Here is a 22,997-nt window from a genome sequence, read left to right as displayed (position 1 = left end):
ATTTTCTTCATGCAAGACTGTGCCCCCCAAATCATCATGCTCCCTACAAGAGGAGAAACAGTCTTGACCGTTTATATAGCTACATCAATGACAGTTTTTAAGGCATTACTTCACTGCTACCAGGGCCAGTCTCACCACATGTCTCTATTTTTAAGTGTAGCATAATTAAAATGGTAAAACCATGGTAAAACTACGTACACTGGACATCAGCTGACATGCAACGGTCTGAAAACAGACCCAGAGAAGGTTAGGGCTATAGAGGTTAGCCCTAACCTTAAGGTTAGGTTAGCCCTAAGGTTAGGGCTATAGAACAAATGCCCAGACCTACAGATGTGAAGGCAGTGCAGAGACTGTTAGGTATGGTGAACTACTATGGGGCGATCGTGGCTCAAGAGTTGGGAGTTGGGAGTTCGCCTTGTAATCAGAAGGTTGCCGGTTCGAGCCCCGGCTTGGACAGTCTCGGTCGTTGTGTCCTTGGGCAAGACACTTCACCCGTTGCCTACTGGTGGTGGTCAGAGAGCCCGGTGGTGCCAGTGTCCGGCAGCCTCGCCTCTGTCAGTGCGCCCCAGGGTGGCTGTGGCTACAATGTAGCTGCCATCACCAGTGTGTGAATGTGTGTGTGAATGGGTGAATGACTGGATATGTAAAGCGCTTTGGGGTCCTTAGGGACCATTAAAGCGCTATATAAATACAGGCCATTTACCATTTTACTTAGCAAAGTTCTGCCCACATCTGTCAGACCACTGTGACATACTGAGACAACTGACACACAAAGACAGTGTGTGGAACTGGATGACTCGACATGAAGACGCATTCCAGAGACTGAAAGAGACTATAGCAGAGGCTCCAGTCCTGAAATACTACTGCCCAGAGGAAGAGCTGACAGTACAATGTGACGCTTCTGACAAAGGGTTAGGTGCAGCACTCATGCAGAAGGGTAAGCCTGTGGCTTTGCGAGTAGAGCACTTACACGTACAGAGCAAGGTTATGCCCAGATCGAAAAAGAGCTTTTGGCTGTAGTTTTCAGTATGGAGAAGTTTCATCAGTACACATATGGTCGTAAAGTGGTAGTACACAGTGATCACAAACTCTTAGAGACCATTGTAAGAAAACTGCTGTTGAGTGCACCCAAACGGTTGCAAAGGATGCTTATGCGCATTCAGAAATATGACTTAGATGTGGTGTATGTGCCAGGCAAAGATGTTATTAGCAGACAAGTTGAGTAGGGCATATCTTCTAGAGTGCTCACCACAGGGCTCCATAGAGGAGGAAATAGAGAGCATTAACATGGTCACTCATGCACCCATCTCACCTGACAGACTAAACAGGATAAGGACTGCTACACGAGAGGACAAAGCACTACAGATCCTCATTGATACAATGCACAGAGGTTGGCCGACTGACAAAAGAGACACTGACATCAGACCATCCATCCATCCATCCATCCATCCATCTTCTTCCGCTTTATCCGGGGCCAGGTCGCGGGGGCAGCAGCCTAAGCAGAGAAGCCCAGACCTCCCTCACCTAATTATAAATATTTATAATTATTTACCTCCAGCTTATCCAGGGGAACACCAAGGCGTTCCCAGGCCAGCCGAGAGATCTAATCTCTCCAGCGTGTCCTGGGTCTGCTCTGGGGCCTCCTCCCGGTGGGACATGCCCGGAACACCTCACCCACGAGGTGCCCAGGAGACATCCTTGACATCAGACCATACTTCTCATTCCAGGATGAACTGAGTAGTCAGGATGGACTTGTGTTTAGAGGTGAGCATGTTTTTGTCCCGAATACCATGAGACAGGAGATCATAGCTAGACTACACTCGACACACTTAGGTGTTGAAGGTTGTCTAAGGAGAGCCAGAGAGTGTGTGTATTGGCCAGGCATGAACACACAAATTAAGACTTACATGACTAAGTGTGACATCTGCAGGTCAGTTGACTACAGACAGCAGAAAGAGACTTTGGTCCCACATGAGATCCCGACTAGACCATGGGCGAAGGTGGGCTCAGACCTGTTTATGTTCGATAACAAGGACTAACTTATCACAGTGGACTACTATTCAAACCTCTGGGAAATCTCCCGGACACTAAGTCCACCACAGTGATTAGAAAGTTAAAGGCTGACTTTGCCAGACAGGGCATCCCGGACATTGTTGTTTCAGATAATGGACCACAGTATACATCCGGTGAGTTTGTGAGATTTAGTCGACTGTGGGATTTCCAGCACAAAACATCTTCACCAGGTTACCCTCAGAGTAATGGGAAGGCTGAATCGGCAGTGAAGACAGCAAAGAGGCTGCTGCTCAAGGCAAAAATGGCGGGGCAGGATTCGTATCTTGCGATTCTGGACCATCGCAACACACCATCACAAAGCCTGGAGACCAGCCCAGCTCAGAGGCTGCTCAGCAGGAGGACACAGACGCTTTTGCCAACCAGGACGAGCTTGCTAAGGCCAAAAGTCATTTCAGCCCTGCGGGAGTTGGAGATGAAACAGAAGCACCAAAAAGTGTGCTATGACAGATCAGCAAGAGACATGGACTCTTTGAAGCTAGGAGGCAGTGTCAGAGTTCAGCCTTTTGACCGCCATTCCACTTGGAGCACGGGAGTGGTGAAAACCTTACTACCCCATTCGGTAGGAAATAGATATTCTGGAGTCTGTCGTGAATGAGACCAGAATATAACATCTGGGTCACATGTTTATGAGTTTGTTGTTTATGACAGTGAACACAAAATTCAGCCTGATTTGTTTTTCCTCCATCATCAGTTATCAGGAGAGCAGACAGTCAAAGAAACTCTGCTTGTTTCTTCCTTCATACTTTCTCATTTCCCATCTGGCATCCTTGATCCCTGAGTCCTCTCCTCAGCTCTTCTCCTCATCTGTTCAAAATATTCTCATTTTTCTGATTTGTCCCCCTTGTCTCCTCTGTTTTCTGCCTTTGAGCCGAAAAAGATACTTTAATAATCTCAGAGGAAATTATTATTATCACAGTTGTTCCAAGTCAGTAAGAACAGTAACTGACTAAACTAAAATAAATAAAACAATGTGTTACAAAGTTACAGAATATAACAAAATATCTCTAATAATGAAAATCCCAGTATATTAAACAAAACTACATTCATATGGCTGACACTGAGGTGCCTTTCTTATAATACTGCACTTTATATCTGACTGAATGATTGAATATTGTGACATCTTTTTAAACCTCATTTTAAAGTGATGGCAGATTTAACACGACTACAAAACTTCATCATGAATAATTTTGTTCAAAAACAACCACAGCTGCATTCTGACCTGAGGTGCTCATCAAATATTTCAATCAATCATTAAATCTCTCATTAAATAGCTGCCATAAATCCAGGATATGGGTTTTTCTAGAAAGCATTTTAGTGTTAAATTCATTAAAAAAGCTTCTGGGTCTACAATGATGTCCACTTTATCTACAGGTAACAGCATCAGCACACAAACACTGTTAGAGCTCGTTTAACAGGCTGTCAGTAAAGCACTCAGGGTCAGGCTCATTTTTATACACATGTTGCTTTAACCTCTTCAGACTTTCTCCAGTAGGTGAAGGTGAAGACAGAACTCTGAGTCTTTATTTCTGATCCACTCTGTGACACAGTGCACAGGATGTTTGGCTGCTTTGGGTTTTGTTTGAAAGAAAATGAAACTGGTGGCTTATTGAACCAGATGATGCCGCTTTTGTCTGAGCTGTAGTCAGTCAGGAAGCAGGGTGTGCCGTGTGAATTATCTGCTTGTAAAATTGATGGAACTGTTTCTTATGCAATGAAACTGAAAGCCTGCCACGCCTCACGACTTTGAGAGTGACACTGGAAATGAGTCAGACTTAAAATCTGGTCCTCAAACACTCCTACATTTCGTCTGCAACTTTGTGACTGAAAGCAACCTAGATTTTTTCACCTCACTTTTTTCACCTCACTCAGACTCAGAACAGCTATCAGGGCTCCTGTTGTCAAATTTTACAACATTCTATTACATAAAGCCAAAGTACACTATAAAAACAAACTTCAGTTACGACACATCACTTTACTGAAGGACTTTCCCTGCTTCAGGATTTTGTGAATAGTTTCCTGTTCAGCTTCACTCACTGAATCTGATCTTCCTGCATTTAGTTCAGCCTGCTGCATTTGCTATGACAGCAAATTACTATTATCGGTCATTTTAAGAGTCCCCTTTTGCAGTTTGAAGGTTCCTAATCTAGTCGGGATGAAGACACGTTTGGATTTGGTAAAAATTATGTTAATCAAGGACAAATCATATGTAAAGATTGCTGCAGAGTTCCGTTTCCTCTGTAAAACAACACAACTGACTTATTACACCTGCTTCGGATGTTATTAGCAGTGATGGTCAAGTTACTTTAAAAAGTAATTAGTTACTAATTACTGATTATTTCTCCAAAAAGTAATCATATTAATTTACTGATTACTCATTTTCAAAAGTAATTAGTTACTTACTTTTTAAAAATATGATACACAACCTGAATAGCTAATAAAGTAATAGCAGATCTTTCAGCCCAATTTTATTTTTTCTGCATAATCCATCATAGAATATGTTATCAAATGAAAAAGTCTATTTTTCACCTGTTTAGCAGGAGTGGGGCGGGTGGAGGTTTGCCTGGTGCAGCAGTGGTCATGTCAGTGGGAGGATCCGGGGGTTTCTCTGTGAAATTCACATTCCCGTGGCGGCATGCTAGGTACTTGCTCAGACTTGAAGTTTAATTTTTCGCTGCAGAAAGATGTTTTCTTCCCACACAGAGTGTACAGCGGACGCTAATGTTTTTGTCACTTTTTACTGAATTAAACTCAAAGTACTGTAAGTACTTCCACGCTTTAAATGCTACATGATCGCGCTCCATATTATCCGTTGTTGATCCACACACATCTGTTGCTGCCACCTTTGTAAAGTTATGGAAAAACTTGTAGTTTTAGCAAAAAATAGACTCTCTTACAATATTAAACATTAGAAAATCTCAGTTTCCCAGAAGCTGTAATGATGTGATGACCTTATCTAAAGGTAACAGCATCAGCACACAAACACTGTTAGAGCTCGTTTAACAGGCTTTCAGTAAAGCACCCAGGGTCAGGCTCAGTTTTATACACATGTTGCTTTAACCTCTTCAGACTCTCTCCAGTAGGCAAAGGTGAAAACAGAACTCTGCACTTAGCATAGAAGAAAATAAAACTGGTGGCTTGTTGAACCAGATGATGCTGCTTTTGTCTGAACTGTACTCAGTCAGGAAAACAAACTGCATAAATAGGGTGAATCAGTGGCATGTAAAACTGATGGAATGGTTTCTTGTGAAATGAAAATGAAAGCCTTTCTGAGTATCTTCAGAGGACTAAATGGAGGCTTAGCTCAGTCATGAGATTGCAGACAAAATGAGGGAATTTTTGATGAGTGGAGATTTGAAGTCTGACTCCTTTCTAGTGTCACTCTCACAGTCCTGAGGTGTGGCAGACTATCAGGGCTCAGGGCCAACCTGTTGTCAAATTATCAAGAGCCTGACGGCTCACTGACAAACATTTTGAGTCCTTTATGCAAACTTTCTTTAAGTCCTCATCTCTGTTGACTTTACCTGAGGAAATTACCCACAGTCCATAGCATCATGATGTTAAATGCAGGTTTGGTTATTATTTGTTTTGTTTTTTTATTTACTATTGAAATGAGTAGCAAACAAAGTATGGGAGGATCAAACAAACCGAATGGTCAGAGGAATGCAGAACATGCTTATTCCAGAATAAAAAAAATGCTCCAAAGAGATTATATTCATAAAGCATTTAATTAAATGTTTTTTCAGTCAATATTAACTTCTAATTATAAAAGTATTTGTAATATTCAAGCAAACTTCAAAGAAGTATAAAACCTAGATTATACTTTGTTGTTGGTGCAGGCAGGTGGAGATTTGAGGCCAAGGGTAGGACCCCAGAGTTCACTTCTACTTCACCACACAGGACAAACTACATACAGAAAAAAGCAGCTGCATAGATGTAAGTGCCTCTTTGATATTAACACCGTCACTGATCCAGTGTGTTGTTTGTATTGCATCACATGCTTGTGCAGTTATTGACAGAATCATAGTACATTTACTAATAACCCACAGATTTATTTCTCTTTCCTTATTGCAGGAGCAATATGTGACAGGTCAGAGGCAGACAGTAGAGAGTGAAGAGTGAGTGTGGACCCAAATATAGACAATGGAGATGAGATAAAGCAAACAAAAACAGGTTTATTTTAAGCTGAACTATAAAACAAACTAAAGGTGAGGGGAGACTGGGAAAAGCTAAACACAAAACGTGTGGCTACTTTGTGTGGCTAACCTTGGTTCTCTGAGTGAGAGACTGTCTCTCCACTTTGTTACATATTCCATATGAACGGGGAGAATGACACCCCTTAGTCATGGCAAGTGGATACTTCTTTAAGACACTCCGACTAGCCCAGCCACGCCCTGTATCTTACATATAAAACAGCTGTGCAGATCTGAAACTGGTGATGGTTTGATCAGAACGCGTCTCCAAGTGGCCTGAAGTTGGAGAGATCGTCTCTTAAGGAGACGATCTCTCCAACTTCATTACATATTCCTCTTTAAGACACTACGTGAGGAAACAGTGAAATCAAAACCCCACAGTGAAGCCAACTATTTATTTACAAATTTACATCTATACATGCTGGCTCAGCCAAGGCCCCGCCAGATGCAAAGACCAAGCCGGGGGGTGGAAGGCATCTGACAGATCCAAGACTGGCCTGAGCGAGTCCTGCAGAAACACGGACCACAATGGAGCAGGTCGCTATGGTCAGCCTGCAAGACGCTAAGATGACCGTGGAGACAAAGGCTGCTGCTGAGGGGCACTCAGCACCCGCTCCCAAAAGAGGGGCTGGCTGCCACATTCAGGTAGTAGAACGTAGAAAAGGTCAAATCAGATGACCACAGTCGTCGTGGACTGTACCCCACCCTGCCTGGGAGGCATCTGTGGAAACTAGCTGGCGGTGAGTCACCTGACCTATTGGCTGGCCCTGTTCTAGACTGGGTGGGTCCCTCCACCACAATCCGCCCCCATGAGGGCCTTGTGTGTGGTACATACATAGAGAGTTGGGGAATGGCTGCAATCACAGCATTGTAAGATTTTGAAAGATGTACCCTTAGGCCCCCTCCTCGATTCAGAGATGGTCTTTCCCTTTTCACGTAAATGGCCTCCTTGACTCCGCGCTCAAACCAGCGTTCCTCCCTGTCCAGGATGTGTACATTATTATTCAATAATAATAAAAACTACTAAACCTCCAAATATCACAAAATAACTGAAATAAAAAAACAAACAAACAGTCAATTTTATATGTAAATCTTATTAACAACAAAAAGCTAAAACAAAAAAGTACACATGGTTAAGAGCTTTACATTACATCCAATCACATTGCATTATTTGCATTAGTTTTCCTGAAAAAAGTTAAACAAAAGTGATTTGGAAGCTTTATGGTTTAGTATCAGATGGGGAGAAATATCTGAGTCTGCAACTACATCAATCTTTATGTTTATATACAATCCTATAATAATTTTTAAATGCAGATTTGATGAACTGGATTTAATGAAAGATTATGCAAACTTGTTGGCTTAAAAAGATTAATGTCAACTAAAGAGAGGGCTGTTACAAAAAGTTACAACAAAAATCACTTAAAGTTCATATTTTAGACCAACGTAAAATAGCTCTACTTGATCTGAATTGCACTTCAACAACGCAAATTTCCCCAAATATCATTCAGCTGTAGATGATCCATGGATCCTGAACATGTTTGTTAACAGTCTGTAATCCACACAACTTCATCTACACTCACATCATCACACACAGTATTTGGAATTATACACTGATCTCTAATTTTTGTGATTCAAACTCCCAGAATACGGAAAGATTATAAACAAAAAACAGTTACCGGTTGTGAGATTTTAGCTCATAGATTTAGGTACTTTGTAACACAGTTTTAATTTGTGTCAGTGAATCTCATGAACAGATTGGATGGTTGATCCTCCAGGTGGATGAGAAGAGGATGAATAAAGAGACAGCACAGACGCACGCTGTTGGTCTGAGTCTGAACATGATGATCATCAGAGAAATAACATCAGACTCTGAACATCCAGCTTTCTACAGCCGTCTGTTGGATGTTCACCATCATTTATTTATCTTTGTGTTTGTTCATCTGACTCACAATCATGCTGTAGAAGCTGAAGATGCTCTAATTCATGTGGATCAGCAGGATTCAGATTCTTTTTTCTGCACTTAAAGAAACCAACAACAGCAACAAGAAGAAGAAGCACAGCAGAAACTGACAGACCAACTATCAGTCCAACAGATCCATCCTCCTTCTCTTTGTCTTCCTTTCCTCCATCTTTGTTGTCTTCATCCTTCTCTTGTCCTCCTGTCTGACCTGCAGGTGAGAAACAGGTGTGAGGTGTCAGCTGTCAGGTAGGTGATGAGTGAAGAACAGAACAGAATCCATTTCCTCTTCAAACTGCTGTCAGACATTATCTACTGCACTCTGATCACATCACTCAGACCAGCTGCTTTCTACAAAGTCTCATCAACAACATCTTTAGAAACAAACATCAACAACCAGGAAGCAGCTTCACCTCTGATCACACACACACTCAACTCTACTCACTCACCTGGATCAACATGAAGGTTGATGATGGTGACACCCAGATTACATCCTGTTCCTCTTGTGATGACACGACACCCGTATCTTCCAGCATCATTAATCGTCACGTTCTTCAGAATCAGAGACACGTCTCCATCCTTCATCTGTCTGTCCTGCAGATCCACCCGGTTCTTAAAAGATGGATGCTGGTTTTCTGGATCAAACTGCTCTAGATGGTACAAAAGCACATTTTCATTTCCCAGGTCAGCTCTGCTCCACTCTAAAACTGTGATGTTGTTGTTTGGAGCTCGACATGTCAGAGTGACGTCCTGTCCAGATTCAGCTGTGATGTTTTTCTGGTCTGAAAGAGGAAACAACACAGAGCAGAGAGGTTAAAATCACTGCAACAGCAGCCAGTGAGACAGAGACCACTGAGCTCTGCTAGAATTGATGGACTGTGTTGAACTTAATTTCCAGTTTTCTTTGGCTTGAAGGTGGATCTATTTTAATTCAGTTCAGTTCAATTTCATTTAATTGTAACTATATAGCACCAACTCCCAACAACAGTCACATCAAGGTGCTTTATCTTGTAAGGTAAAGACCCTTTAATAATACAGGGAAACCCCAACAATCACACGACCCCCTATGAGCAAGCACCCGGCAACAGCGGGAAGGAAAAATTTCCTTTTAACAGGAAGAAACCTCCAGCAGAACTCCAGGCTAGGAGTTTTAGTTGTCTCTGTTGAACAAACCCTGATCTGTTGGTTAGAAAAAAACAGTTCTATCTGTTCTTTACAATAGTCTCAATATCATTTGTCTGTATGATCTAAAACAAGTTTAATCTCACCTGCAGAGATGAGCAGGAGGCAGACAGACAGTAAAGTCCAGCAGAGAGACGCAGAAGCTACAGACATTTCCCACAGATGACCAAAGGGTGCGATTGTTTGAGAATGACAGAGATTAAAACCTGCCTAGACCACAAGTTAACAAATGAAGTGAAAGTAAATGAGATTTTTACCAGGTGAAGTTGTATGTGTGGGTGGGGTGGATACCTTCAGCTGATGACTCTGACTGGTTTCTGAGAAAGGTGAAGTCAGAGTGATGGAAGTGTTTCAGAGCTGAACTCTGTGTGTTTGTGTGTGCTTGCTCAGATTAAACTTTACCTCCTTTTCTGTGGAGTTCCTTGTCAGGACATCAGCATTTCATTTCCATCACAAATTATTTAGAATGCTATTTATTCAAAATTTCATTCTGATTAGCGTGCAGCAATTTTCACCACACAACCAGATCTGTTTTTAATACAGTGTTGCCCAAGAGCCTGCATCACAAGTGACAGTCAGACCTGTTTTGCAGCTTTATCCTGGTATGCAGAGATTTCCCTGCATTCTCTGAATCTTTGAGTGACTCTTGAAGACAGAATGATAACAGATTATCAGTTTTTCATTTTAACCCTCACAGCTCGTCTGACTGTGAGTCCCAGCAGCTCTCAGTTCTTTGAAGGAGACTTTGTGTCTCTGAGCTGTGAGGAGGACGACAGCTCTGCTGGATGGACTCTGAGGAGAAACACAAGCAAACAACAGAGGACTCCGTGTGGAGATGGGTGGGGAAAACCAGCTGGTTCCTCCTATAATGTCAGTCAAATCTTCACATAGTACACTGGACATTACTGGTGTGAGTCCAAAGAGGGTCCCATCAGTAACATGGTTAAGCTCACAGTCACTGGTAAGCTGAGTGTGTGGAGTTTCTCATTAAAATTCTGTATATGATCAGGCTTTTCAATTTTGTGTGAATACAAAGTCATAATTTTGATTGTTATATAGTAAAAGCAGAAACATGTTAGCTTAGATTTATAGTTTTATTACATTTGACATTTGTACTAATTCCAATTATGTGGTGTATCAGAAAGAAGAGTAAAGCTATGGCTATCAGTTTAGAGATCCTGTCTAAATATCTATATTTTCAACGTTCTTCCTCCAGGAAGACTCACTCAGTAGTTTAACATGAAAACAGAGAGCTGAGATTATTTGGTGTTTGACAAGCATCAAATACTCATGAACTCAAACTGGGCCTGAAGTTATTTATGGATCTTGTTTTCCTTTTCCTGAATCAGTACAAACCCCACACAGTCTGGAAACTCCCAGTGAAAGTTCATATTTAAGGTCTTCTGCCATCTATTGGTAACCTTGGTTTATTACAGAGCTGCATATTTTTGCCACAAGAAGAAACTTGAAAGTTATTTTGAAATACATTGTAAAATTGTAACCTCAAAGAACCCGACATGACACAGAAGGTCACGTCTGGTGTTTTTATTTTATTCATTTGCTGTTTGCACTTTCCAGAGCACACTGCTCCAGCTCCAGATCTGCACTGGTGCTTTGCTCCAGCAGCTCTCCTCCTCTCTGGCCCGGCCACTACTAAAATAGGGATGGCATGATTAGATGCTGCTCGCCGGCTATGAAAACCAGCCTTCCCAGACACCACACCCTGAACCTGCTGCTTCACTCGTCCTGTGCAGCCGAGCCACCAGCCACACGGGGCCCACTCCTGAAGACCTTCTATGACTCTGTGGTGGCCTCAGCCATCTTTTACGGTGTGGTCTGCTGGGGCGGCAGCGTCTCTGCTGGGGACAGGAAGAGACTGAACAGGCTGATCCGCAGGGCCAGCTCTGTTCTAGGATGCCCTCTGGACCCAGTGGAGGTGGTGAGTGACAGGAGAATGGTGGTTTAAGCTGTCATCCCTGATGGACAACATCTCCCACCCCATGCATGAGACTGTGACAGCACTGAGCAGCTCCTTCAGTGGCTGCGGCACCCACGGTGTGGGACGGAGAGATTTCGCAGGTCTTTCCTCCCCACTGCTGTCAGACTCCACAACAAAGACTCCAACTGATCAAACACACACAAACCCACACATGTGCAATAAGAGTGCTATATGTGCACTTCTTTTTCTGACAAAATTGTACTTTTGTATTTTCTTACTCAGTTGTATACAGCGTTTGTATTCTATTTTATTCTATTATATATAATATTTTATTTTTATTCCATTTCAGTGTTTTCTAATTTCTGCTACATAACTTTGCACTTTTGCTGTAACGAAACAAATTTCCCACCTGTGGGACTAATAAAGGTCATCTTATCTTATCTTATCTTATCTTATCTTATCTTATCTTATCTTATCTTATCTTATCTTACATCCCGCCACAAAACTATTATAAATACCAGTTCCTTATGGATTAATATGAATAAGAATATTATTTTTTATTTATCCTGATAATGATGTTCTATGTTTTAAGTGCTCCTTTATTATTTTGAGCAGTGTATTTCCCTGTGGGAGCACGAGTCCACAAAACAGGTTTGTCAGATTAGACTCAGTTTACTCTCTGATCTATTAGAATAGACCCAGTAAGACGGGTTTCTTTCTATTTTATGATGATATGCTGTCTTGTGAGGCAGATGATCATGTGATGAGATCACTGTAACTGAAAAGCACTGTCATCCTGCACGTCATCCATGTTCTTATCAGACCTTTATTATTTTCATGGTTTCATGATATAAAAAAACCAAAGAATGATTAATATAATATATACCATAGGTTTCCAGAAGTTTCTACAAGTTTCTATACTATAAGTAATAATAAGTAAATAAATCAAATTTGAAGTTTTCATTATGAGTCAGCATCTTAGCAGACAGTCAAAAACCTCACAGCTGGAGTTATGAAATCAAAACTAATAAATGTTCAAACTTTATTAATAATAAACTGACACAACAGAAACACTATCACAAGTTTTTCCTTCCCACTGTCGCCACTTGCTGCTCATAGGGGGTCATATGATTGTTGGGCTTTTCTCTGTATGCATTATTGTGGGGTATATTTTACAATAAATTTACAACAAAAAGAGCCTTGAAATGATTGTTGTCTTGATGTGGCGCCATATAAATAAAAACTAAAATAAAAAAACTCAATTGAATTACCTTTACATCTGCCCTGTTCAAAGTATCTCTGACATGTTTTCTGATACCTCTGATGGGACATCCATTATATTACACACTCGGCATGATCACATGATGAAAGACCTTTTTTAGATTCAGCTTTTATCTGAGCTGTGAGCATTATGCAAACATTCTACACTGAACAGGTGTGAAGTGTGAACTAACTATCTTCATGTATAAAACACATGTAACCAAGAGTCTTAAAGAAAATCCAACAGTTTCCTGCTGGACTAAAAAAAAAAAATCCAAACCTGCTCTTCCAACTTCTGAATAACGGAAGTGAAAGTCTGAGCATCTCCCTGTAATGAGAAACGCTAAGCCAGCGGATGAGCTCAGTAGTTTCACTTTTATTTGCAGACAAAATGGTGGAGTGTTTGACGACTCCAGAAATGAAACAAAGATACAGATTTTTACTTTGGCTCAGTTCCAGTGTGAGAGACGTGTTCACACTAAGCCTGTGACAGATCAGCTGCCGTGCTATCACATTTTAGGTGCCTGACGACAGACATGTTGAGCTTTTATGTACATTTTCTGTAAGTAATCATTTTTACTGAGTGTACTGACTTTGCAGTGTATTTAACCTTTATAAGAAAAAAGGAGACGTAACCAGGCCAAAAGGTCAAAACAATGCAGCAGATTCTCCTTCTGAGATCGGTTTACTTCATCTCTGCTGCCCCCTTTTGGATGCTTACACACAGTGCCAGATTTATTTGTTATAAATTAAAAGTCCAAGTTTGTTGTCTGAAAAAAGAAAAGGAAACTAACTTACTGTGTCTCAGTCTTTAATAATAAATCTGTTTATTGGTTGTTTATTACGTGCACCCTATGGCCAAAAATGAAGAGAAAAAGATTAAGGGAACACTCACCCATAAAAATGAGTTTTCAGCAGTTACTTAAAACAAATAGCAGATTCAACTGATCTGACTGACTGAGGAAGGCTGTTCCACAGTTTGCTCACAACAGCTTGAAAAGCATGGTCATCTCTGGTTTAAACTTATAGGGAGGGACGGTTAGAAGATCTGATTAGATGATCAGAGAGGCTGGCTATACTGAAAAGGTCTTAGAAGCTCTGCTATATGAGCACGGTACTCTCCTTGTAGAGCTTTAGATGTTAATAAGTAGAAGCCAGTGGAGAGATGCAAAGATAGATGTGTAATATGTGACCGCTGGTTAGTTTTTGTTAGCAGCCTTGCTGCTGCATTCTTGACTGATTAGAAATGAGCTATGGAGGACTGAGAGTCACATGTGAAAAGTGAATTGCAATAATTGATGTGGGAGAAAATTAAAGTGAGTATTTTACTTTATATTGTAATAATACAAAGAGAACCCAACAATCAGATGACCCCTGTAAGGAGGCACTTGACGGTGGGAAGAAAAAATTTATTTTTATCAGGAAGGGCTTTCTGGCAGAAGTAGGTTTAGAAAAAAAAGCTGCAGAGAGGTATCTAAGACTGTGATTCTTCATCATGGTCTCAACTCTGTATAGTAACATTTTGGGGGGGTTAATAAATTTGGCCAGATTTCTCAAAATGAAAAAGTGGGATGGATTAAAACCGGCACCATGGTCCTGAACAGTTTCATTTCACTGTAACAAAACTTTATTAAGAAATAAAGTTTTTAAAGTTCACGATTGTAAATGCATTGATTAAAACAATAGCAAACAGCACCTTCAAACTATCACACATATTCAAAACATCCAAATGAAAAATGTGCTGCTATTAAGACTTCCCATGTCCATCCAAGTCCTGATTATTTTCTCCTCGCACATGCTCTTAAATCTCTGTGACGCCTCCTCCATACAACAAAAACTGCACAAGAGACATAAACATTCTTTTATCAATGTTAAATATTGGCACAAAAAGCACTGAACTGTGTGTAGGAAATGTGATCAAATCAAATTATGCAACTGTTTTAAATATTTTCCTCCCTAAAGCAAAAGAATTAAATATAGCTTCACCACTTTTCTAAATAAACATATTTCTAAAGGTGCTATTGACATGAAGCTCTCACCAGATGTCAGCATGGGCTCAAATTGTGGTCATAAATATTTTGTACTTGTAAAACAGAATGCGTAAAAGATTTGTGTGTGTAAAAAGACTGGATGGTTAAATTTGTGATTGACATGACATTGACAATCAGCTGAATGGAAGAAAAATCGGGTCAAAATTCATACTTGTAAGTTGAAACTTGAGTGCAGAGTTTCACATGTATTTTTTTTGCTTTATATCTGTAACCAGCCCTTAACAGCAACTTGTGTAAATATTTTAACACACACAAATCTTTTTTACACACACACAAATTCTTATCTACAGACTAAGAATTTGTGTGTAATATACGCATTCTGATTTACAAGTACAAAATATTTATGACCACAACATTTGAGCCCATATGTCAGCAACAACCAGTGATGGATGGAGTTACACAGCAGGTAAAAATAAGAAAATAAGATGCATGCTGAAGCATCCCCAAAATGAATCAAAGCACCCCCAAAGATTTCTTACTTTTTCGACAATATTTGATGTTTGTGTGACACACTACTAAAAATATAAAAACCATACAGTACTTGGTTGAGACATAACCGTTTAACAACAAAAGTATAGATATCCCCCCCTCCCCAAATAGTTTGTTCCAGCTCGGCTCTCCCCTACTCTGGCTCCAGCACCGTTGCTGCCAGAGCGATGGTGGCTGAGACGCAGCGGAGCGGAGGTGTAAGTGTCTGGCTTAAAACAGGACATATTAGCTGCATTTAACCTTCAGTTATTCTTTATATAGTTAGGTAGGAGTCAGAACATGTTTCTTTTTAGCTGAGAGACATTACACCAGGTAACCTGCTGTGTTGAAAACGTGTTTCCCCGACTATGTTTGCTACCCTACAATCCGTCCTGCTCTGTAGTAACATCAGCGACATTAGACCGTCCTGTTGCTCCCTTTGAAATTTATACAGCCTATTTAAAATCTAAAACTTAACATTGTCCATAGCCTACTGTTGGAAATAGAATGAGAGAAGCTGGTTATTTTGTCATATGTGCATGTGCCGATGTTAAACCCAAGGTACTAACTAGTTGACTGACTGGATGCCCCATATAACTCCTGTTGTGTGTGTGTGTGTGTGTGTGTGTGTGTGTGTGTGTGTGTGTGTGTGTGTGTGGAGAGACAGCCAGGTTCATAATGGATATGAGGAAGTTTTTTGGAAAAAAAAGGAGCCACATTCAGGTAAAAGTGTAAGATCAAAAGATCCGCCAATCAAAAATAATGTTGGATCAGTGTTTCAGTGTTTTATATCTTTTATTAGATGTTCATGTGGTTTGGTTATTTGCCTTTTGGTTGAAAGTACACTGAGAGAAGACTTTTTGTTAGTGATCTTAATAATATTTTTTTCATATTAATGTAATTTTTCATCTAATTGAATACAATCTATTTGTGTATGACTGTCAGTCCAAAGAGGGAGAGAGGAAAGAGGAGAACATGAGGAGAAAGTACAAGGTCAGGAAGAACCAGGTAAGAAGACAGACAGGGATACCTGGCTGAGAAGGACCATGGGTCAAAGCAGACTCCAGCACCTGGCTGTGATGTCAGTTGAGAAGAGAGTTGACCACCAAAATGTGACAGGCAGATTTGCCAACCTCAAGGTGAGGCGACATTGGTTAAAATAAAAGAAAAAAACCCTGCAGAGCCATAGTACAGGGTGGGCCATTTATATGGATACACCGTAATGATATGGGAATGGTTGGTGATATTAAAGTCCTGTTTGTGTTACATGAGTATATGTGAGGGGGCAAACTCCTCAAGATGCAACACGTTCTCACTCCTAACTCGTCAAATGTGTGACGCATGGTCAGGCTCCCTCTGCTTCACTTATCGACGCGCAGGGTACCCCCCTCGCGTCGAGAATTGACGTGCAGGGTCCTCCTATTGAATACTATGCTGCTCCCTAAACGTTGCTTATTGACGACAAGAGATTGCTGCGGAAGAGCCTGTTGTTCGTATATTTATATATTTCCGAAATCACATTGTAGTGACGTATACTGAACACAATATATTATTTTGTGTAAACAACTACCTGAGAAACATCAGATACAGCAGATAAATTAATTATAGGCCATTACTTTTGTATCGTTTATTGCATTTATGGAGGGAGAGGTGTATGCTGGGTAATGGCACAGCTAGCGACACGGTGACTTTATTCACCCGCTTCGCCTGTTATCAGTCCATACAATGGGCGTTATTAGCAGAAATCAGTCCCATAGATATGGACCATCTCCACCTGCTAGATTGTTCAGAAGGTTGTTATCATCCATCCAGATGGAGGATCAGTAACAGGAGCGTGGAAGACTCCAGAATCCACTCTGGCTGGAATCCGGTGGATACAGCAGTGTTACAGGTGAGACCATTTAACCGGACAGCATTTATAGAATGACTATTAAAAGTCAGCGAGTGTCAATAATGTTAATGTGGTTATGTTAGTAATACAGCGAGTGCTAATATAACAGCTTTAAGATGCATTTGTAGATATTATTACGTGTTTTACCGTCTTTATGGTGCTAGCTTAAAGTTACGGTGTAAACGTTAGCTTATATTGTAGTAAAGCTGTTACTGTTTAAACGATGTTAGCACAGAAATATTAGCTTCTGTCATGACTGATGAAGTTACTAGTTAATAAAGTTTCCAGTAAAGTGATTAATCGCAGCCACAGATTGACAGTAAATATCCCGATTAGCTTCAATGCATCTGTAATATGTGCAAGTTTCAGTGCTTCGTTTAAACTGTATGATACTTATACTGACCCAGGGTCAGTGTAAAATACAATCCTAGCTGTGTGAACAAAGCCTGGCTCCTTTAATCCTGCATGACAAACCTCAGGATGCAGGTTATTATTACTCTTTCCTGCTGACACACCTGTCACACCTGAGAGTCAGCTAGAAGCTTACAGTGACGTGGACATCATGCAAAGACTGCCAGACTCTGTAATACTGTAAATGATCAGTGACTCAGGTTAACACTAAACTTTAAACAGTCCCTCTGTGTCTCTGTGTGTGCTGAACATCTAGGATTGAGTCAGGCTGCATTGACTGTGGGACTTTTCTGTGTTAAAAGCAGGTTGAAGACGGCTCAGAAACATTTGTCGATTAAAATTTAGCATTATGGCTGCTGGTGATTTGTAAAGCCTCTACTCAGCTTTGTTACTAATTTATGTTTGTTGTTGTTTAACACAGATTTCAGAAGAGCAAAGATGCTTAATAGTTTAACTAGACTGAAAATCAAAAAAATCCAGATTCTTCTTCCACAGAAGTTTCATTTGTCAGTGTGGATCTGCTGAGTCACCTGAAGAACTCATTTCATTCATTCTCCATGATTTTAATTTACAGAAATGTTTCACAGGAACTGATTCCTCCCAAAGGGTGAACTAGTGTGTTTCCATAGATTATCTCTGTATGAATGTACTTCTTAAATGAAGGCAAGTGTTTGTCCTGTTTTGTTCCTCAGGTACAGCACGTGATATTAAGGGCAGGCGGTCATCACTGGGGGAAGACAAGAAGCAGACGTACTTCTACGAGGGAGCTGCAGTGAGGACACAGCCTGGTCACTGAGGTCAGAGGTCAGAATCTGAAACAGCTCAGGTTTATATTCTAGGGGTTATAAAAAAAAATCAAAATGTATTTATAAAGAAACCTTTAAATAGCAGAAATAAGTGTGACATAAATGTAAATGTGTGAGCTGACATAGAGGACAGCTACATGTAGTCTGAAAAACCTTTGCTGTCAAGTTTGCTGGTATATCAGCATGAGACATTCTTACATAGAAGAGACTGTTAAAGTCTCTAACTCAGTGAAGCATTATTGGTCATGTCTGTTTGGATAAATATAGTAAGCTGATGTTTGTCCATTTATTGACACATTTTCTTAAGTGCTTATCCAGGATCACAGTGGAGCTGCAGCTGGATGTGTTCAGTAAAGAAACCTTACAAAAGTTAACATAAACCTGCATCTCTGTACGTTGTTGTCCACAGGATGAGAAAATCAAACTGGAAGACTGTGGAACATGTTAATAAATGTTTGTGTTTATGCCTGTGTCTTTCACAGGAGGCACTGAAAGGTTTCCCTAATAGTTCCTGGTGAATCAAAGCAGAACCATAAAGGTTGCTGGACTGCATGATGGCCTTACCCCTGACCAGTCATCCTGTTAAAGGAGGAACCAGTTAGAAGCTGTTTTCAAAGTAGCTGAGCAGATTTCATCTCAAGTAAGCGATTAACTGTTTGTTTGTTTGTTTTGCCACTTAAAGAACATTTAAGGACGTCTTTTGAGTGTCTAGTTGAATTAATTCTACTGGCTCTCATGGTCATTTGTGATTATGGACATATTTTTCATGTATATCAACCATTTAGTAAATTCTATCTATTTAGTAATATCTGTCAGCTATAAAATGTAATATAAATATAAAAATATCTAAATATCTCCTGCCCTTTATATTTTAATGATGTAAGACCAGACGTCTGTTATCGTGTTACATTAGCATTCCTCACATATCAGTGAGATGCTGTACAGTACAATCCTACTGACACAGCAGAGGGATAACGACGGCTATTCAACATCGTTGCACAACACATTCGAGCTGCATGATGCAGACAAAGTGACTAAATCATCTTTTTGTGGTTTATTGTCTTCAAACCAGCAGACAAAGCCGATGGCAGAAGATGTTTGGAGAAGAACTTCAGGCCGTGGACTGAAAAGGTATTTTTTTCTTGTTATCAAAAGACATTTGGAGTGACGGCTTCTACAACTGTGCTGATGTAAAGCTTACGAGAGGAAAGAGGAAAGAGAAAAGCTCAGTTGTTTGAATTTATTTACAATCATAGTTTTTATAAATTCTGACTGTAAACAGCTTTTACAGCTTTGATATTGTTTGACACTCGATATCAGGTGATGGGGTTTAATTTAAAGGTTTCTTTGTCCCAATGAGCCATTTACACTGACCAGTGTTTCACTTTAACTGTAACACATTCATTATTTAGATCCAACATTTCTAAGAGAAACAACTGAATGTAAAAATGGCAGCCCTCAGGCCAGGTTTAATTGATAGAGATGTCTGCATGCATTATGAAATTTATGTATCCCAGATCATTTTTATTCATCTAGTCCTGGCAGACCCACCCCTTCTCCCAAGTTAACTGCAACCCAAAAGAACTAGTGGGGCTATTTACACACTCACAACCAGTGTGGGGTAAAAAGAGCCACCAAAAACCTGTCAGCCTGCACAGCTACAGATGTGCTAGAAGCTATAAGAGTTAGAAGCTCTGCTTATGGAGAAACTTTCTAAGCCTAACAGGGGACAGGTACTCCTGCCCAAATAACATGATATAACCCCACATACAGCCCAGACATAAAGTGAACCAAGTCATTTAGTTAAAGACAGCATGGGAGCAAATGCCAGCCTGCACCCACCTGACATTTCTTCCTCCTGAATTAAATGAATGAATGGATGAAAGTTAAATGACTACAAACCTAAAGCCACTAGTTCCCACACTGGAGTTCCCCAACACTGTGTTAACTGTACTGAGCTTGTATCAACAGTTGTAACAGGCTAAGCTACCTGAGAAACTGCATTGAACGATTGTTTCTATCTTAATGGTTTCAGCTCAGATGTTCTGCTTTTTCCTTTCAGTAGATCAAAGCAGCTCGTGCTCCTTCTGCTTCCATTTTAATGGCAAGAAGAAGAAAAAGAAGAAGAAGAAGACTTCAGCGAAGTGGCGTTCATGGTCTCAGTGGACAGTCATGGTCACACACTGCATGTGGTTTTAAAAGCAACATGTCTGTTCACCACAACAATGGAGATGTGTAATATTAGTGCAGCTACAGTTTGTTCTTGAACATCAGTTCTGTTTTCTATTTTGACCACGTAGACCAAAAAAGTGTTGTTTTCAGATTCTTTCTTTTAAATCTATAAAGCACCTGCTCATTTTTTATTACAATTAGTTTCACATAAATGTTAGTGTTTCCTTTATGATCTTTTAATGCTTACGCTACACTGTACACATCTACATTAGAGACATTTCTGTTACCTATGTATGAGACTGGGCTGCTTGACTACAATTTGGAAATGGATGCAAAATCACACAGATCGTGCTATTGTTTGTTTTTTAATATGATGGACTGAACACAGGAGGTATCTGACTAAGCAAAGATTAATCTGATCCCATTTCTACCTGTCTCTACTGTTGTAACTGTAATTGTCAGTGTAATGAACCGCAGATCTGTACCTTAAGTCATCCTTGCGGGGGTTGTCGGAACTGGATGCGCAGTCGCACTAAGGACAGATGTGCTCAGAGGCATGCCCCATAACATGTATGGAGCAGTCTGTCGCGCGAAGAGAATAAGTTGTACAAAGTTCATGTAAGTTACGATAATACTTTTATAAGTATGATAGGTGTGTTTCCAATGTACAGTATGTTGCTGCGTTTGTATTGTGAGCTATCTGGAAACCTTTTGTTCTGTACTTACGTTACTTACATCCATGTGCTATTTTTTAGCTTAGACATGTGTGTCATGCAAGCTAGCAGCACCCCATGAGAAACGCGCTGAAGTGTTTAAGTGTTCACCGGAGTTTGCACCCTTGGCAAGCGGAATGAGGTATGTGATGAGAGGTGATCTGTTGTTATATTTTATTTAACCGAACTGTGTAACCCCTTGATGCTGTTTGAAGTAACCCCTTTTTGTTTTATTTAATCTGTGACTGTATATCTCAGAATTACTTGTTTGAACTTACCTGAATTAACTTAAGCTCATTGTTGTTATTGCTCATTGTTATACTTCAAAGGGACTGTAAAGGTATCAATTCTTTTCTGTTTTTATAGTTTTCACGGTGCTCAATGTCCAGAGAATCAGCCGTGTGTGGTGAGGAAATAAATGGCTGCACCCATTAGAGACTCTTCTGTCGTTCTTGATGCCAAGGGCTGCTACAGTCAGGATATATATTTATTCCAGCTCTCACAGGGCAAAGGAATGACTCAGACGTGTCAAATGTTCTTTGACTTGTCATTTTTGACACAATTTGAAGTTCACAATTTTATTACAAATAAAACTATAATGACAAACATGAACAGCTGTGGTTATTTCTGAGACATGATTTTTTTGAATGTGTTCATATTTAGACAGTGTGCATTTGTATGCTGAAACTGTAATGGTGAACCTGAGGTGATGGTCAACAGAAGGCAAACATATATAAATAGAAAACAATACTGAAGTAATGTCTTTACCCTGTGCAGCGTGTGGACGCTGTGCACACTATCACCTTATTTACTGTAGTAAACATGCACCGCTAGCTCACGTGACTGACTGTCTCCATGGTTACATCGTATATTATTAGCTATGCAAACAGCTTCCAAAGATACCGCCATAGCTCTCTGCAGCTGTAACACTTTCATGCTTTACAAGTCATTTCACGTTTTTGATAGTTATGAAGACAGAATATGTTTTTAAAGTCATGTTAGGCTGTTGCTATGGTGGTTGCTGTGGACTAGGGTGGACCGCGTCCGATTCCTGTTATTAGCTGTCCGCCGTAGGAAGGCTGCGTTCCGTTTAGAAGTAGCGCCAGTCTGCCGTAACTCGAACTCAAACCCCGCTTTGTTCTTTAATTAAAGGGCTTTTACAGCCGTTCATGACACGCACACACACATAAAACACTTTGCCTCACCATGAGAATGCAACTTTACTAAAACCTTTAAAGTATCTGATATAGGATAGAAAAATGAAGCAACCAGAGATTTAATGATGAAGACTCTGGGTTCTGTAGTTCACGTTTTACAGTCCTGAATGACTCTCTGCACATCCATATCATTTATTGAAGAGGAGTTTAGAATGCACTTTACATTTAGACTGTTGCTGTTTAATTTTTTACATTGTGACCTTGTTATGTCATGATAAGGTTTACCTGCTGGGGGTTTGATGAATCAGCTGGACAATACAGTCAAAGACAGACTTCATCCATCATATGCAAGAATCCTAGTTGGATTTTTGTTTTCACTCATATTTTAGAACCAAATATTGAAAACAACTCTGACAGACTGGATACCTGGTCAGGGTGTACATTACCTTTCACTCAAGCATCCCAGGACAGAGCCCTGCCCCACCATGAGCCTGGGTGGATACGTGGTTATAATATAAAATGACTGATACTGAACATGAATATTTCATGAAAATCAAATTAAAATATGAATTCCTAGGTGTTTGTTATATCCAGCAAGAGATTGATTACATATGTCTGAAACCCTAACCCTAACCCTAGCTCAACAGACCACAATGCCCTGGACTGTCAGTATTATTACATGCTGTGAACATAAGTAGCTTTGATCACAGTTTATGTTGTAAAAGAG

At 40.3% G+C, this 22,997-nt stretch overlaps 1 protein-coding gene and 1 long non-coding RNA gene across 6 annotated transcripts; one reads left to right on the top strand and one right to left on the bottom strand.

Annotated features, from left to right (window-relative positions):
• Positions 1-8,152: 8,152 nt before the first annotated feature.
• LOC120438324 lies at positions 8,153-9,605 on the bottom strand. The gene is made up of 3 exons (XM_039608746.1): positions 9,489-9,605; positions 8,670-9,002; positions 8,153-8,431 (listed from the first exon to the last, which is right to left on the bottom strand). The coding sequence occupies exons 1-3, from the start codon at positions 9,553-9,555 to the stop codon at positions 8,184-8,186; spliced, it is 648 nt and encodes a 215-aa protein (XP_039464680.1). The 5' UTR covers positions 9,556-9,605; the 3' UTR covers positions 8,153-8,183.
• A 7,371-nt stretch (positions 9,606-16,976) lies between these two features.
• Positions 16,977-21,665, top strand: LOC120438350. 5 transcript variants are annotated; one of them, XR_005611826.1, is made up of 7 exons: positions 16,977-17,011; positions 18,115-18,219; positions 18,711-18,868; positions 19,301-19,359; positions 20,291-21,018; positions 21,156-21,255; positions 21,480-21,665. It is a non-coding gene; the product is annotated as an uncharacterized LOC120438350 (long non-coding RNA). The 5 variants fall into 5 exon arrangements; XR_005611824.1 differs by having other exon boundaries at positions 18,115-18,226; XR_005611825.1 differs by lacking the exon at positions 16,977-17,011 and having other exon boundaries at positions 18,000-18,219.
• The last annotated feature ends 1,332 nt before the right edge of the window (positions 21,666-22,997 follow it).

This window comes from Oreochromis aureus, linkage group 3 (genome assembly GCF_013358895.1).
Source record: "Oreochromis aureus strain Israel breed Guangdong linkage group 3, ZZ_aureus, whole genome shotgun sequence".
In the NCBI taxonomy this organism is placed as follows: Eukaryota; Metazoa; Chordata; class Actinopteri; order Cichliformes; family Cichlidae; genus Oreochromis; species Oreochromis aureus.
This window is presented reverse-complemented; position numbering and strand designations above follow the sequence as displayed.